Source organism: Rutidosis leptorrhynchoides, chromosome 11 (genome assembly GCF_046630445.1).
Source record: "Rutidosis leptorrhynchoides isolate AG116_Rl617_1_P2 chromosome 11, CSIRO_AGI_Rlap_v1, whole genome shotgun sequence".
NCBI classification, from domain to species: domain Eukaryota; kingdom Viridiplantae; phylum Streptophyta; class Magnoliopsida; order Asterales; family Asteraceae; genus Rutidosis; species Rutidosis leptorrhynchoides.
In genome coordinates, this window is record NC_092343.1 from 55,912,659 (window position 1) to 55,931,429 (window position 18,771).

At 36.4% G+C, this 18,771-nt stretch overlaps 1 protein-coding gene across 1 annotated transcript; it reads right to left on the reverse strand.

Moving 5' to 3' along the window:
* Window positions 1-17,090: 17,090 nt before the first annotated feature.
* On the reverse strand, window positions 17,091-18,052 carry LOC139876599 (protein LIGHT-DEPENDENT SHORT HYPOCOTYLS 3-like). The gene has a single exon (XM_071863939.1). The coding sequence runs from the start codon at window positions 17,825-17,827 to the stop codon at window positions 17,228-17,230; it is 600 nt and encodes a 199-aa protein (XP_071720040.1). The 5' UTR covers window positions 17,828-18,052; the 3' UTR covers window positions 17,091-17,227.
* Window positions 18,053-18,771: the final 719 nt, after the last annotated feature.

The following is an 18,771-nucleotide window of genomic DNA, read 5'->3' on the forward strand; positions in this document are numbered from 1 at the left end:
CATTCCGAGATTTCGGGTTGTTGAAGTAGACCTGATGGTTTCTGATGCTCAGCTTTGACCTTAGAACACGTCAAACATTCTCCTACATATTTAGCAACATCGACTTTCATACCCGGCCACCAAAAATGTTTCTTGAGATCCTTGTACATCTTCCCCGTTCCAGGATGTATTGAGTATCTGATTTTATGATCTTCTCTAAGTACCATTTCTCTCATATCTCCAAATTTTGGTACCCAAATCCTTTCAGCCCTATACCGGGTTCCGAGATGCTTCTCCGATCCTTTGGGTATTTCATCCTTTAAATTTCCCTCTTTTAAAACTCCTTGTTGCGCCCCCTTTATTTGAGTAGTAAGGTTATTATGAATCATTATATTCATAGATTTTACTCGAATGAGTTCTCTGTCCTTCCTGCTCAAGGCATCGGCTACCACATTTGCCTTCCCCGGGTGGTAACGAATCTCAAAGTCGTAATCATTCAATAATTCAATCCACCTACGCTGCCTCATATTCAGTTGTTTCTGATTAAATATGTGTTGAAGACTTTTGTGGTCGGTATATATAATACTTTTGACCCCATATAAGTAGTGCCTCCAAGTCTTTAATGCAAAAATAACCGCTCCTAATTCCAAATCATGCGTCGTATAATTTTGTTCGTGAATCTTCAATTGTCTAGACGCATAAGCAATCACCTTCGTTCGTTGCATTAATACATAACCGAGACCTTGCTTTGATGCGTCACAATAAATCACAAAATCATCATTCCCTTCAGGCAATGACAATATAGGTGCCGTAGTTAGCTTTTTCTTCAATAACTGAAACGCTTTCTCTTGTTCATCATTCCATTCAAATTTCTTCCCTTTATGCGTTAATGCAGTTAAGGGTTTTGCTATTCTGGAAAAGTCTTGGATGAACCTTCTGTAGTAACCAGCTAGTCCTAAAAACTGGCGTATGTGTTTCGGAGTTTTCGGGGTTTCCCACTTTTCAACAGTTTCTATCTTTGCCGGATCCACCTTAATACCTTCTTTGTTCACTATGTGACCGAGGAATTGAACTTCTTCCAACCAAAATGCACACTTTGAAAACTTAGCGTACAATTCTTCCTTCCTCAATACTTCTAACACCTTTCTCAAATGTTCACCATGTTCTTGGTCATTCTTTGAGTAAATAAGTATGTCATTAATGAAAACAATGACAAACTTGTCAAGGTATGGTCCACACACTCGGTTCATAAGGTCCATGAACACAGCTGGTGCATTAGTTAAACCAAACGGCATGACCATAAACTCATAATGACCGTAACGTGTTCTGAAATAAGTCTTTGGAATATCATCTTCTTTCACCCGCATTTGATGATACCCGGAACGTAAATCAATCTTTGAATAAATAGACGAGCCTTGTAGTTGATCAAATAAGTCGTCGATTCTCGGTAGTGGGTAGCGGTTCTTGATGGTAAGTTTGTTCAACTCTCGGTAGTCGATACACAACCTGAATGTACCATCTTTCTTCTTGACAAACAAAACAGGAGCTCCCCACGGTGATGTGCTTGGTCGAATGAAACCACGCTCTAAAAGTTCTTGTAATTGGCTTTGCAGTTCTTTCATCTCTCTGGGTGCGAGTCTGTAAGGAGCACGAGCTATTGGTGCAGCTCCTGGTACAAGATCTATTTGAAATTCAACGGATCGATGTGGGGGTAATCCCGGTAATTCTTTCGGAAATACATCGGGAAATTCTTTTGCAATGGGAACATCATTGATGCTCTTTTCTTCAGTTTGTACTTTCTCTACGTGTGCTAGAACAGCATAGCAATCTTTTCTTATTAGTTTTTGTGCCTTCAAATTACTAATAAGATGTAGCTTCGTGTTGCCCTTTTCTCCGTACACCATTAAGGGTTTTCCTTTTTCTCGTATAATACGAATTGCATTTTTGTAACAAACGATCTCTGCTTTCACTTCTTTCAACCAGTCCATACCGATTATCACATCAAAACTCCCTAACTCTACTGGTATCAAATCAATCTTAAATGTTTCGCTAACCAGTTTAATTTCTCGATTCCGACATATATTATCTGCCGAAATTAATTTACCATTTGCTAATTCGAGTAAAAATTTACTATCCAAAGGAGTCAATGGACAACTTAATTTAGCACAAAAATCTCTACTCATATAGCTTCTATCCGCACCCGAATCAAATAAAACGTAAGCAGATTTATTGTCAATAAGAAACGTACCCGTAACAAGCTCCGGGTCTTCCTGTGCCTCTGCCGCATTAATATTGAAAACTCTTCCGCGGCCTTGTCCATTCGTGTTCTCCTGGTTCGGGCAATTTCTAATAATGTGGCCCGGTTTTCCACATTTATAACAAACTACATTGGCATAACTTGTTCCGACACTACTTGCTCCACCAATACTCGTTCTGACACCATTTGTTCCTTTCGTTCTATTAACCCCTGGTCCGTAGACCTCACACTTCGCCGCGCTATGACCATTTCTTTTACACTTGTTGCAAAATTTGGTGCAGAACCCCGAGTGATACTTTTCACACCTTTGGCATAGCTGCTTCTGATTGTTGTTGTTGTTGCGGTTATTATTGTTGTTGGGATGATTGTTGTAGTTGCTGTTGTTGTTGCTGCTGCTGTTGTTGTTGTTGTTGTTGTTGTTGTTGTTGTTGGGCCGTTTGTTGTAGTTGCGATTGATGTTGCGATTGTTGGGATAATTGTTGCGATTATTGTTGTAATTGCTGTTATTGTTGTATTGGTGATTCTTATCACCGTTTTCCTCCCACTTTCTTTTGACTTGCTTCACATTAGCCTCTTCAGCAGTCTGTTCTTTAATTCTTTCTTCAATCTGGTTCACTAGTTTGTGAGCCATTCTACATGCCTGTTGTATGGAGGCGGGCTCGTGTGAACTTATATCTTCTTGGATTCTTTCCGGTAATCCTTTCACAAACGCGTCGATCTTCTCTTCCTCATCTTCGAATGCACCCGGACACAATAGGCACAATTCTGTGAATCGTCTTTCGTGCGTGGTAATATCAAATCCTTGGGTTCGTAACCCTCTAAGTTCTGTCTTGAGCTTATTGACCTCGGTTCTGGGACGGTACTTCTCGTTCATCAAGTGCTTGAATGCTGACCACGGTAGTGCGTACGCATCGTCTTGTCCCACTTGCTCTAGATAGGTATTCCACCATGTTAACGCAAAACCTGTGAAGGTATGCGTAGCGTACTTCACTTTGTCCTCTTCAGTATACTTACTTATGGCAAACACCGATTCGACCTACTCGGTCCACCGTTTCAATCCGATCGGTCCTTCGGTTCCATCAAATTCCAAAGGTTTGCAGGCAGTGAATTCTTTGTAGGTGCATCCTACACGATTTCCTGTACTGCTAGATCCAAGGTTATTGTTGGTATGTAGCGCAGCCTGTACTGCGGCTATGTTTGAAGCTAGAAAAGTACGGAATTCCTCTTCATTCATATTCACGGTGTGTCGAGTAGTCGGTGCCATTTCCTTCAAAATAATCAAATGGAACAAGTTAATCATACAGAATATTAAGAGTAGTTAATAGTATTTCGTAGCATAATATGAACTCATTTATAAAAGCTTTTTCTTCATATTAGCGTTTTATAAGTTTAAATTCGGGTAGTACCTACCCGTTAAGTTCATACTTAGTAGCTAATATACAATTCAACTACTACAATTCTATATGAAAAACTGATTATAATAATATTTCGCATTCAAACTTTTACACGATATTTTACAAACTTACAATACCGCTTATTTTACATATAGCATGAAATATAGCACACAATAAATTTGATACAAGATGGTTGTGAAGATAATTCTAGCTAGTACACAAGTCGTTCAGCAAAGACAATAAAGACACGTAATTCATACGTCCAGAAACAAGTCATGCATTCTGGTTTTACTAGGATTACTTCCCATCCTTGGTCTTGTGGAACATAACCGTTATGGCCGTTGATAAGACAGCGTGTTGTAACGTCGTCAAAGGGACGAGGGTTACGTAATGTCCAACAGTCCCGTAACAATCTAAAAACCTCATTTCTTACCCCAATTACCGACTCCGTCACTTGTGGGAACGTTTTGTTTAATAGTTGTAGCCCGATGTTCTTGTTCTCACTTTGGTGAGAAGCGAACATTACTAATCCGTAAGCATAACATGCTTCTTTATGTTGCATGTTAGCCGCTTTTTCTAAATCACGAAGTCCAATATTCGGATATATTGAGTCAAAATAATTTCTTAACCCATTGCGTAAAATAGCATTTGGGTTCCCCGCAACATATGCGTCAAAGTAAACACATCGTAACTTATGGATTTCCCAATGTGATATCCCCCATCTTTCGAACGAAAGCCTTTTATAAACCAAGGCATTCTTAGAACGTTCTTCGAATGTCTTACAAACTGATCTCGCCTTAAATAGTTGTGCCGAAGAATTCTGGCCGACTCTAGACAAGATTTCATCAATCATGTCTCTGGGTAGGTCTCTTAAAATATTGGGTTGTCTATCCATTTTGTGTTTTTATACTGTAAAATAGACAAGAGTTAGATTCATAAAAAAAAATACTTATTAATACAAGCAATTTTTACATATATCATAAAGCATAAGCACACTATATTACATATATTACACCACACGAATACAACTATCTTATTCCGACTCGCTTGTTTCTTCTTCTTCGGTTTTGGTTCGTTTTGCCAAGTTTCTAGGGATATATGATGTTCCCCTAATACGAGCCGTCGTTTTCCACATTGGTTTAGAAAAACCTGGTGGTTTAGAGGTTCCCGGGTCATTGTTACAACTTAAGGACTTCGGGGGTTGATGATACATATAAAGTTCATCAGGGTTGGAATTAGATTTCTCTATTTTTATGCCCTTTCCCTTATTATTTTCTTTTGCCTTTTTAAATTCAGTTGGGGTAATTTCTATAACATCATCGGAATTCTCGTCGGAATCCGATTCATCGGAGAATTGGTAATCCTCCCAATATTTTGCTTCCTTGGCGGAAACACCATTGACCATAATTCACCTTGGTCGGTTGGTTGAGGATTTTCTTTTACTTAACCGTTTTATTATTTCCCCCACCGGTTCTATTTCTTCATCCGGTTCCGATTCTTCTTCCGGTTCCGATTCTTCTTCCGGTTCCGACTCTTCTTCCGGTTCCTCTTCGGGAACTTGTGAATCAATCCACGAATCATTCCAATTTACATTTGACTCTTCATTATTATTAGGTGAGTCAATGGGACTTGTTCTAGAGGTAGACATCTATCACATAATATCAAACGCGTTAAGAGATTACTATATCACATAATATTCACATGTTAAAAATATATAGTTTCCAACAAAATTTGTTAAGCAATCATTTTTCAAGTAAACACGGTCGAAGTCCAAACTCACTAATGCATCCTAACAAACTCGATAAGACACACTAATGGAAAATTCTGGTTCTCTAAGACCAACGCTCGGATTCCAACTGAAATGTCCCGTTCTTATTGATTAAAAACGTTCCATATTAATTGATTTCGTTGCGAGGTTTTGACCTCTATATGAGACGTTTTTCAAAGACTGCATTCATTTTAAAACAAACCATAACCTTTATTTCATCAATAAAGGTTTAAAAAGCTTTACGTAGATTATCAAATAATGATAATCTAAAATATCCTGTTTACACACGACCATTACATAATGGTTTACAATACAAATATGTTACAACAAAATAAGTTTCTTGAATGCAGTTTTTACACAATATCATACAAGCATAGACTCCAAATCTCGTCCTTATTTAAGTATGCGACAGCGGAAGCTCTTAATAATCACCTGAGAATAAACATGCTTAAAACGTCAACAAAAATGTTGGTGAGTTATAGGTTTAACCTATATATATCAAATCATAATAATAGAACACACAAGATTTCATATTTCAATACACATCCCATACATAGAGATAAAAGTCATTCATATGGTGAACACCTGGTAACCGACATTAACAAGATGCATATATAAGAATATCCCCATCATTCCGGGACACCCTTCGGATATGATATAAATTTCGAAGTACTAAAGCATCCGGTACTTTGGATGGGGTTTGTTAGGCCCAATAGATCTATCTTTAGGATTCGCGTCAATTAGGGTGTCTGTTCCCTAATTCTTAGATTACCAGACTTAATAAAAAGGGGCATATTCGATTTCGATAATTCAACCATAGAATGTAGTTTCACGTACTTGTGTCTATTTTGTAAATCATTTATAAAACCTGCATGTATTCTCATCCCAAAAATATTAGATTTTAAAAGTGGGACTATAACTCACTTTCACAGATTTTTACTTCGTCGGGAAGTAAGACTTGGCCACTGGTTGATTCACGAACCTATAATAATATATACATATATATCAAAGTATGTTCAAAATATATTTACAACACTTTTAATATATTTTGATGTTTTAAGTTTATTAAGTCAGCTGTCCTCGTTAGTAACCTACAACTAGTTGTCCACAGTTAGATGTACAGAAATAAATCTATAAATATTATCTTGAATCAATCCACGATCCAGTGTATACGTATCTCAGTATTGATCAAAACTCAAACTATATATATTTTGGAATCAACCTCAACCCTGTATAGCTAACTCCAACATTCACATATAGAGTGTCTATGGTTGTTCCGAAATATATATAGATATGTCGACATGATAGGTCGAAACATTGTATACGTGTCTATGGTATCTCAAGATTACATAATATACAATACAAGTTGATTAAGTTATGGTTGGAATAGATTTATTACCAATTTTCACGTAGCTAAAATGAGAAAAATTATCCAATCTTGTTTTACCCATAACTTCTTCATTTTAAATCCGTTTTTAGTGAATCAAATTGCTATGGTTTCATATTGAACTCTATTTTATGAATCTAAACAGAAAAAGTATAGGTTTATAGTCGGAAAAATAAGTTACAAGTCATTTTTGTAAAGGTAGTCATTTCAGTCGAAAGAACGACGTCTAGATGACCATTTTAGAAAACATACTTCCACTTTGAGTTTAACCATAATTTTTGGATATAGTTTCATGTTCATAATAAAAATCATTTTCTCAGAATAACAACTTTTAAATCAAAGTTTATCATAGTTTTTAATTAACTAACCCAAAACAGCCCGCGGTGTTACTACGATGGAGTAAATCCGGTTTTACGGTGTTTTTCGTGTTTCCAGGTTTTAAATCATTAAGTTAGCATATCATATAGATATAGAACATGTGTTTAGTTGATTTTAAAAGTCAAGTTAGAAGGATTAACTTTTGTTTGCGAACAAGTTTAGAATTAACTAAACTATGTTCTAGTGATTACAAGTTTAAACCTTCGAATAAGATAGCTTTATATGTATGAATCGAATGATGTTATGAACATCATTACTACCTTAAGTTCCTTGGATAAACCTACTGGAAAAGAGAAAAATGGATCTAGCTTCAACGGATCCTTGGATGGCTCGAAGTTCTTGAAGCAGAATCATGCCACGAAAACAAGTTCAAGTAAGATCATCACTTGAAATAAGATTGTTATAGTTATAGAAATTGAACCAAAGTTTGAATATGATTATTACCTTGTATTAGAATGATAACCTACTGTAAGAAACAAAGATTTCTTGAGGTTGGATGATCACCTTACAAGATTGGAAGTGAGCTAGCAAACTTGAAAGTATTCTTGATTTTATGTAACTAGAACTTGTAGAATTTATGAAGAACACTTAGAACTTGAAGATAGAACTTGAGAGAGATCAATTAGATGAAGAAAATTGAAGAATGAAAGTGTTTGTAGGTGTTTTTGTTCGTTGGTATATGGATTAGATATAAAAGATATGTAATTTTGTTTTCATGTAAATAAGTCATGAATGATTACTCATATTTTTGTAATTTTATGAGATATTTCATGCTAGTTGCCAAATGATGGTTCCCACATGTGTTAGGTGACTCACATGGGCTTCTAAGAGCTGATCATTGGAGTGTATATACCAATAGTACATACATCTAAAAGCTGTGTATTGTACGAGTACGAATACGGGTGCATACGAGTAGAATTGTTGATGAAACTGAATGAGGATGTAATTGTAAGCATTTTTATTAAGTAGAAGTATTTTGATAAGTGTATTGAAGTCTTTCAAAAGTGTATAAATACATATTAAAACACTACATGTATATACATTTTAACTGAGTCGTTAAGTCATCGTTAGTCGTTACATGTAAGTGTTGTTTTGAAACCTTTAGGTTAACGATCTTGTTAAATGTTGTTAACCCAATGTTTATAATATCAAATGAGATTTTAAATTATTATATTATCATGATATTATCATGTATGAATATCTCTTAATATGATATATATACATTAAATGTCTTTACAACGATAATCGTTACATATATGTCTCGTTTAAAAATCATTAAGTTAGTAGTCTTGTTTTTTACATATGTAGTTCATTGTTAATATACTTAATGATATGTTTACTTATCATAGTATCATGTTAACTATATATATATCCATATATATGTCATCATATAGTTTTTACAAGTTTTAACGTTCGTGAATCACCGGTCAACTTGGGTGGTCAATTGTCTATATGAAACATATTTCAATTAATCAAGTCTTAACAAGTTTGATTGTTTAACATGTTGGAAACATTTAATCATGTAAATATCAATCTCAATTAATATATATAAACATGGAAAAGTTCGGGTCACTACACAAATCGTGTCTAACAAGTGATGTACGACGAGTGTTGAGCAAGATGGGGCGGTGTTATGCGTGTTGTTTTATACGTTCGTGGACTAATCATTTTGCATTCTTTAGAATGATGACGCGAAACGAGATCGAGACGAATGACGAGGAGTTTAACTCTAGAGTTGCGGCCGCCGTTGCGGAGCAAATGATTGCGTTTCGAGAAGAAATGGATAGGAAGTATTCCGAATTTCGGGGTAGTAGTGAAATGGAGCGTTGTCTTAAGAGCTTCATGAGGACTAAACTCCCGATGTATGATGGGAAACCGGATCCTTTGGTAAGCACCACATGGATCTCGAATGTCGAAGGGTGTTTTCGTACTATTGAATGCCCTCCCGAGAAAAAGACAAGGCTCGCTACGAGCTTGTTGCGGGGTAGAGCAAAGGATTGGTTGGATGGTAAGATTGATCTTGTCGGTGGTGAACCGTTTATGGCGTTATCATGGGACGAGTTTAAGAAGGAATTCTTCGAGGAGTTCCGAACTTCAGCCGATTTGTCGGAAATGCGTAATGAGTTGCGAAATTTGCAACAGGGTTCTATGGATTTGAATACTCTCAAGACGACCTTTATGGCGAAGGCTCGTTTTTTCCAGGAGTATTTGGGGAATGATCGGTTGTTGATGGGGGATTTTTATCGGACCTTGAATGACGACTTGAAGAGTAAAATTAGCCGGGGTCAAGCGAATTGCGGAATTATTTGACTTGGCTAGAGGTTTCGAGTCGTATTCACAATCGAAGAGGTGTGAACCTTCAAGTGAGAGAAGGGTTGTTTCGTATGGTGCTCCAAGTAAGAGGACTAAGGGTCCGAGCGTGAGCAAGGGTGGTACGCGGACGAGTATATTGGATTCTAGTGCGCCTAGATGTTACAATTGTAGCGTGAGGGGTCACAAGTCTTGGGAATGTTCGGTACCAAAGAGTGATGGCATGGTGTGTTTCAATTGCCAATGAGAAGGACATCGTAAGTCGGAATGTCCCAAGTTAGCGGGGACGTGTGCGGAAAGGAGACGTTAAGGTACGTTTCATTTTAATAAATATGTCCTTTGATTAATTATTAAGTGCCGTTTGAGTATAAATTGTTAAATGCCTTGTGTTGTGCATATTGTTGTTATGGGTGACATTCCTAATGGAAGTACCCTATGGTGACATTTGATTGTCGGGCGAAGGGCGTAAGACTTGGTGCAACCAAGCATTCCTTAGTATTTGGGAAATATTTCTACCAAACCATGGAAATGGGTTTTGGTGTTCGAATGTTAAGCGCGTGTTCGCTTTCGTGTTGAAGTTGATGAACCATGAGGTTTGTCGGGTGAATTGGAAACCGAAAAAGATCGAGTGTTTGATCTCGATGTATGTTGGTAAAGGAGTCTACGTGACGCGACATTAGGTGCCTCTTTTATACCTTCTAGCATGGTGTTCGACTCCGATTGTGTTGCGGTTACATTGTACTTAGGGTACCGAAGTGAAACCCTTAGGTACATGAGTGATCGGGTGAAATTTGACAAACTAAAGCAATTGGATGATTGCGAGGGTATAGTTTGTGTAATTGTGGTACACTTTTCGTTCGAAGTGTTTAAGGATAGGTTAAGATCCTTAGTATGCTCACGGTTGGAGCAAGATATGGTGATGGGTCGTGTGAACCCAATTGTTGGTAAAGTCTACCTTTGGTAGCACTGTACGGTAGTACGAGTTGTGGATATGGAACGTAGTTCCAAGTGGGGGAGTTACACTCTCGCACGAGGAGGCCTTAGGGTGAGATTTCGGATGACGTTTTTAGTAGATCCGAAAATTATGTTGGGACCTAGTTTTTGGGTCGATTTGTGGTAGAGTACAATTTCGGTCAAATTGTACTTATGATTTTGGATTTGAATTATCACCAAGGTGGAAATGTGGTAAATCTCGTTGAGAGATAATGGACGTGTTGGCGAGCAAGGTGAAATCCCTCAATTTAGGGGATGTGCGTATCAGGTTCTCTTCTAGAGAATTATTGTTTTGTGCCTGTGTTTGATATAGGTGGTTCTTGCTCGATTGTGTTGGCGTTGTGTATGCAAACGTATGGTGAATGGTTAGTGGTATCCGTTAGGATTCACTATGGCGTAGCAGAGCGCAATGTTCCGCTACTCGTTGTTCGAGGCCAAAAGGGCGTTGATTGGTGAAGCATGACCTTCGGGGTCCGCTGACTTCATCATGGTATTGTTGATTGGTGAAGCATGACCTTCGGGGTCCGCTGACTTCATCATGGGCGTAGTGTTATATAGGTGAAGCATGACTTTCGGGGTCCGCTGACTTCATCCGGTGTTGAGATTGGTGGAGCATTGCCTTCGGGGTCCGCTGACTTCATCATGGTGGTGGATCGCGTGTGGTTTCGGATTCACGATGATGCGTGTGGTTTCGGTCATTTTATTGTGGAAGTGAATCTCGTGTAGTTCGGATTCACAAATGACTCGTGTGGTTTCGGTCATGGTATTGAGGAGTGAGTCTCGTGTAGTTCGGATTCACAAATGACTCGTGTAGTTCGGTCATTCCTCTGGGATAGTGACTCTCGTGTAGTTCGGATTCACTAAGGCGCGTGTAGTTCGGCCAATCCCGATTGTTGTTGAGGTGAAGGTAGTGAGTCGCGTGTGGTTTCGGATTCACTAAGGCGCGTGTAGTTTTCGGCCAGCCTTCGTGTTGTGTAATCTATCGGTTGTTTTATACACCGATGGTGGGGTCGTAAGGACCATGATGTTGATCTATTGGTCGTTTGATACGCCAATGGTGGGGTCGCGAGGGCCATGTTGTATGTTTAGTGATGCGATAGCCGTGTTTCGCTCACATGTTGTTACGGGTGTGACAATAGTTGATTTTGTACACCTTGGGATCTAGCATTGCCATAATCGTTTTGGGCGCTATCGGTTTTAACCGTCGGATTACGATGTTACGGTAGTTGCGTATTGGTCGTATTGTGCACTACAAGGGATGTTATGTGGTAAGCGTATCCGTGAGGATTCATTTTTGTTCGGTCTTCATCGTTTCGGGTTGTTGACCTTAGGTTGAGACTTGGTTGCTTTTAGCATTGTACTCGGTAAGGGTACGCTAAGGGATTGATATCACGGTAAGAGATTGATTGAGTTTTTCCCGATGTGAGGGATTGAGCAAGTTTTAATGCTCGGATTTGAGAATTTGTTAAATCACGGATGACGATTTAGTGTTAAGGGCGGTCCATTGGGGAGGATTGCCTAGAGAAATTGGAAGGAAACATGATGTTTCCGCGAATGTTAAGCGATTGTAGTAGTTTTCGGATGCGTGTATTGCACGGCTCAGAATGCGTGCAAGTGTGTGTCTTAGTTAATGGATTAGTCCTTGGGTTAATGAGTAATGTGATGAAAGTCAGATTGAAACGTTTGTTGAGAACCGTAGTGTGTCGTTTTGGATTGATTAAGTGATTAGGATCACGAGGACGTGATCGAATCTAAGTGGGGGAGAGTTGTAACACCCCGTTTTTCTAAACATGACGCTCGGGGTGTCATTTGAAGTCCAAGAATGATTATTTAATAGTTTAGATGTAATGCATTGACCACGATTGACTTTGGGATGTTTTAAAAGTGAAATTGGAGTACATCAGGTAAACTGTCGAGTTTGAGTGCAGTTTGTCGCGTTCTGGTGCGTCGCATTCCGTGACAAACATGCTTGAAACGAGACAACTTCTGATGGTGATTTCTGTCCACTTTGTCGCGTTTGAGTGTTGTGTGTCGCGTATTGGTGTCGCGAAACGCGACAAATGTCGCTGTAATGACATTATTAACCCATTTTAATGGAATCTTTTGAGGGTGTTTTGGTAAATTCACTTAGGGCCGGTTCTAGAGCCATAAGACTGATTCAAGGCTCATATTATCCTCATTTTCACTCACCAACACTCTCATCTTCAAACCCTAGAGAGAGAGAGGAGAGTTTTAGAGAGAGAGAACTCCATTTGGAGAAGAAGAAGTGTGTTTCAGGTCAAACCTCAAGTATTAAAGTTGTTCTACTCGTCAACGGCATCACTTTGGCGGTATTGGTAAGTTCTAACTCCGAATTTCATCTTGGTGATTTGATATTCAAGTTTAGGGTTTTGAGCTAGTTAGTTGTAAAACCCATTTAGGAGGTGAAATGGGTAATTGTAACTAGTTATTGTTGATGTTGGTAGGTTTTGGGTTGATTAATGATTTAACCATGTTTAGGACTTGTATGTTGTGTGTAATCACTATTATTAGTGATTATAGAAGTGTTGGAACCACTTTGGGTGTATTTTGGTTAATTAATTTTGAAATGGGTCAAAATTAGGGTTAAGGTGTCATATTGGGCAAGATTGGGTTTTAACGCTTATGCTTGGGTTTAATTGGCATATTAGGACCATTTTCACTTGTGTTAGTGATTGTTGGTTAGTTTTGGCGTGCTTTGAGCTTGGAAGTGCAATTTGGGTCGAATTTGCACTAGTTGTCAATTTGGGTCGATTTGTAAATCCACCCTAATTATGTTGTTGTATTTGTGTTAATGGAATAGGTACTTTCCATTGACGAGTTGCGGATTACTTGGAAGCATTCATCAAGGCGTTTAAGGTGAGTGTTAATATCCTATGTGCATATGTATGTGTAGGATGGGTGCGGGTCGGTTGACCACCTTTGGCGAAGTACACGTTTTGTGTGTACATTATCACACGTGGTTGTGATGTGGATGATATAACCCCAATTGCGAAGGGTTTTGATGTTAAGAAGTGAGTCGCGTGTGGTTTCAGATTCACGATGACGCGTGTAGTTTCGGTCATCTTATTGTATCATGAAAGTGAATCTCTTGTAGTTCGGATTCACGATGACGCGTGTAGTTCGGTCATCTTATTGAGGTAGTGATCTCGTGTAGTTCGGATTCACTAAGGCTCGTGTAGTTCGGCCAACCTCGATGTTGTGTTGTTGAAGATAGTAGTCTCGTGTGCATGCGGATTTACTAAGGCTCGTGTAGTTCGGCCAATCTTCATTGTGGTATTGGTTTTCGGTATTGGGTTAAGGGGTTAACCTTGGACGTTTATATATTGTTATATATATATATATATATATATATATATATATATATATATATATATATATATATATATATATATATATATATATATATATATATATATATATATATATATATATATATATATATATTGTTGTATTGTCGTGATGTAGCTAACCCTCCGGGTGTAGCTTCTTGGCGTTGTTCACATTGTCGTGGGTGAACTTATATTTGTTGATATTATTAACTTGTTGCTTAGTGATCGTATGGTATGCCTAGCTTAGCTTGCCTTTACACTTGGATGCTCCGGTATGCGGTATTTGATTATTTGGGTGGCGTGTCCATTTTATACATATATATGTATGTAGTATATTCTCACTCACTAAGCATTAGCTTACCCTCTCGTTGTTGATATTTTTATAGGTTCGCGTGATGGCGGCTCGGGTAAGCATGGGGATTAGAGATCTTGGCTAGGTTGCTTTAGAAGATCTTGCTTTTGGACTCGATTAGGATTTGGGTAGCGTAGTCCCAAATCACCATGCTCGGTTTTGTGTAAACGTAACTAGTCGGGTCATAATGATTATAACCGGTTTACGATTTAATTAATGAACCATTGTATTAGGGAGTTTAAATTATTAATGTATGTTTTAAGTTCGTTGAACTTACTTTGGTAACAAATATGTTTTGGAAATTGTGTAATGGGACCTAAAGTATTATTTAACGCGTATTAAAAGGAAAAAATTTTATGGGCCGGTCTTATTACGGGTTGGGTTGTTACATAATCGCTTTTAGCAATGCACAATAATGAATATGCACAGGACAATCATAGAATATGGCAGTTTTAAAAAAGTTGTAGGGCAAGCAGTATGTTGCAGATCAACTGGTGGATGTTAATGATACTTTGCATTGAACATATAAGCGTTTAACAATGCAAAATAAATCTTTCAAAAACGGTTAAAACATGAGTAATGTAACAAAACTGTATAGCATAACACAATCAGCAGTTAACAATATCAGATACCGTCTATGGATCAAAAAAACATACCATCTCAACAACATCAACTTAATTTTTTCATTTATACCATTAAATCATCAAAAAACATTTTATGTATATGGTTCTGACATTAATGGCTAATTGAATTTTAAAACAAACAGATACGAACATGATTTAATTAGACAGGCGATAAAATAAGGGCAAAATTGGTCTATGTAAATGCATACGTACTACGATTTCATTAGGGCTAAGTGGTTTTTGTGAACCTGGCGTCATAAATTATATTGATGTTGCGGCGACAGATATGTGCGAAGATGCATAAACGATTAGGGCTAAAATCTAATTTACTATCATAGTAACGATACATAGGGTTAATAGATCATGTCCTGTGTAATTTGATCCGAATTTCAATTGATTTTGGATGAGCATAGCAGAGCATCGATCAATTGTATGTGTGGCGTCCCAATTTTTTTTAGGTTATTTGATGGAAGCTCAACGGACCCCTATTCTTTGAATTATCCCCCGCCCCTTTTTCTAAGTTTAAGGGTAATAAGGTCCAAAACATGTAATTTTATTTCTAATGAGTTCTTTAAGTTTTGATAAGTTAATCTAACGGTGTAGGTTTCATCATTAATAACTAATGTATGCCTAAGATTTTGTTTTAAAACTTGTGATGACTATATTTTGTGTTTCTTATTATGTAGAGTGGAGAGTAGAGATTGTACAGTTAACTATATAGATGAGTCTAAGCTAATTTGTGCACTTACTTAGGAACAAAATCTGGTAAAATAAAAATGAAAGTTAGACAATTCAATTGATAGATCAATTCAACTTTAGGTCTACCTAAAGGAATAAAGAATCATATTTTGTCTGCCAAATAAAATCACGCTCTTCTTTTGATTCATATTGAAACGACAACACTAAATAATGACTCATATTCCACCAAATGTCTAACGTACAATCCCTAATGATCCAAGAACTCATAACTCACTTTTTTGTAATATTTGTTTTCGTTATTTCTTGCGTCGTTAAAAGATTGTTGCGACAGTTATAAGTAGTATTGGCCCCAAAGAGAATACTTTGTGGCCAATTAACTTAAGTCGATTAACTAACAAAATTTACAGAAATTATTTGAGGTAAATAAAAAAGGTGGGGAACTAATTAACTTGTATATTATTCCCACTCCAACTTGACAAAAAAGGAAGATTTAATTGAACTCATGTTTAAGTTAAAAAGGATATGTGTAATAAAGCAATCAAATGATTTAACATGTTTTTGACACCAAAATTTTGACACTTAAAAACGTTCAAAAAAGAAAACTCATTTATATTTATAAAAAAAGTTAATAACATTAAAAGCTTTTAACACCATATTTTTTCACACTTCATGTTTTTGATACCATATTTACTCACACCTTCAATTTTGTGAAATTTATAGGTCTGAAAAACATGTCAATTTATTATACTTATGTTAAAACATTAAAAATAATAGAAGTGTCATAAAATAACCTTTATATATATATATATATATATATATATATATATATATATATATATATATATATATGCTTTTTTCTATTTTCATCTTTCTATTAATGGAAATCTTATGCTTTTCAAAAACAAATATATATATATATATATATATATATATATATATATATATATATATATATATATATATATATATATATATATATATATATATTATTTATTTATTTATTTATTTATTTATTTATTTATTTATTCTGGAATAAAATAAAAATATGTAATATTACATTAGTATAAACTTTTGAAAATATGACCAAATAATTTCTGAATTTTACCTAGTCAAAGAGTGTAGGAGAGACACAATAACTGTCAGTTAGCTAAATACTTGATCAGTCTTTCAGTTCAAATCAGATTCAAGAGCAAATATGAACACTTCCTTTTGTTTCATATACTTTTAATTTATATATATATATATATATATATATATATATATATATATATATATATATATATATATATATATATATATATATTTTGATAAATACTCCACAAGTAAAGCTAAAAGTACATTTACTGCTACTTATAAACTGCTGCAACTACTCAAAGTCAATAATTACTACTTGTAGTAGTAGTCATATTTCTGCTGCTGGTTCAATTCATGTAAGCATTTAGATAAAATAAAGCACTTACATATAAAACAAGTACACATTAACACATTCAACATATTAAGTTTGACTCGTGCTACAATTCACCTCTAAATTACACAAAAGGGTAAAACTAAAATAAAACTAAATCACTAATACATACTAAAACTAAAAACCATCCCTAGAGCAACAACAAGACCAGGTAGTCTTGATAAACTAATTAATCCCACTTGAGAGAACGTAAAATCTAAGAAATTTATAATAATAAATAGTAATTCAAATACCAAGATCCAACAAAATACTTGTGTGATTTTCATTTTGATTTAGGTATGATCACTTGGTGGAAGAGAGAGATGTTGGAATGTTGTAAAGCTTGGATTGAATTGTTGATGTTGTTCTTGTATTGGACCTCTCTTTCTTTTCTTTTTTTCATAGCTAATTCCTCTTGCTTTAGATTGCAAATCACGAACTTCGCGAAGGTAAAGCCTTACAGCACGAGCCCCAAAAGGGTTCGTTTCTGTTGGCCATCCGTTTTCTTCATAGGCGGCTCTAAGTCGGCCTATTAAGGCATCCAGACTGCCCCATGCTTGTCTGAGTGGACAAGGACATGGGGCAGGTGGATTTGGATGCCCATAAAACGGACAGATTGGTGTATGGACTTTAGTCTTTCCAAATTGGTCAAGGTACCGGAGAAATTCAAGAACATGTGCGCCGCTACACCGTGATAGTGCTAGCGGCGGACGGTGGTTCTTTAGGTATTGACTGAAAGTGTTCCAGTCTCTTCTTTTTTGGTTTTCGTAGCGGCTAGGGGTAGATGTGATTGATGATGAAGTGGATGCAGAGATTGTGGTTCCATTGACTAAACCATTGATGGTACTGTTTTCAGAGTTGTTACAGCTGTCCATTTCAGGGTAAAGATCCATTTTGGTAAAATAACAAAATTTGGGTTAAAGCTCCTGAATTTGATATGATCTAGGGTTTTCTTGATATGGGTTACTAGCAAGATCTAATAAAGCATGATTTTTAGGGTATCTTTTTGTTACTTCTTGGAATTTTTAGGGTTTCCTTCTTAATCATAAAACTAAGGATACATAAAAGGCAAGAAAGAAAGGGATGATTAGAACTTTAGAAGGACATTTAAAGGTAACTTTCTTTGGAGAATTAAGAAGAAAATAGAAGATAGAGTGATGTGCAGCTGTAGTTGTACTAGTAGTACATATAAGATGTTTTGATTGACGTTTCTATATATGTGATTAAAGAGATATTGATAAGAGAATTAGGGTTTGTTTAAAGTGTGATGTTTGATGAAAAATGGATGTTGCAAGAAAATCTCGGGAGGATAAAAAGGTGAGTTTGTTTGTGTATTGGTGAAAAATGGTGAAACCTTCATCTTGGGTTTCCTAAAATATGGCAAGCAAACCACCATGAGTGTCAGTTCATATATGGTAAGTAAACTTCATTATTTATTTGACCTTCTATTTATTTAAAGTTAATATATCAATTCACACCTCATGACATAAAATCAATCAATAAACTTTAAATTTATAACATTAAAGTTGACAGTTATCTTAAACTCGCAAAATATTTCACTACAGGAAATGAATTTTAGTGACGAGTGATATTTGTCACTAATAACATTAAATTAAATTAAATTAAATTATTATACTACATATCTAATTGACATAGTTCAAATGAATAGTACTATTTGGACTATCTCAATCTCACACTAAGAACCTCAAACTTTAATCAACGTACGAATCAGCCCCCTCCCCAATTTTACTAAAAAACCCCACACCCTCGAGAAAATACAAAACACCCCCCAACCCTACCCCCTTACCCCGACCCGACCCAACTCGCCTCCCCGTTA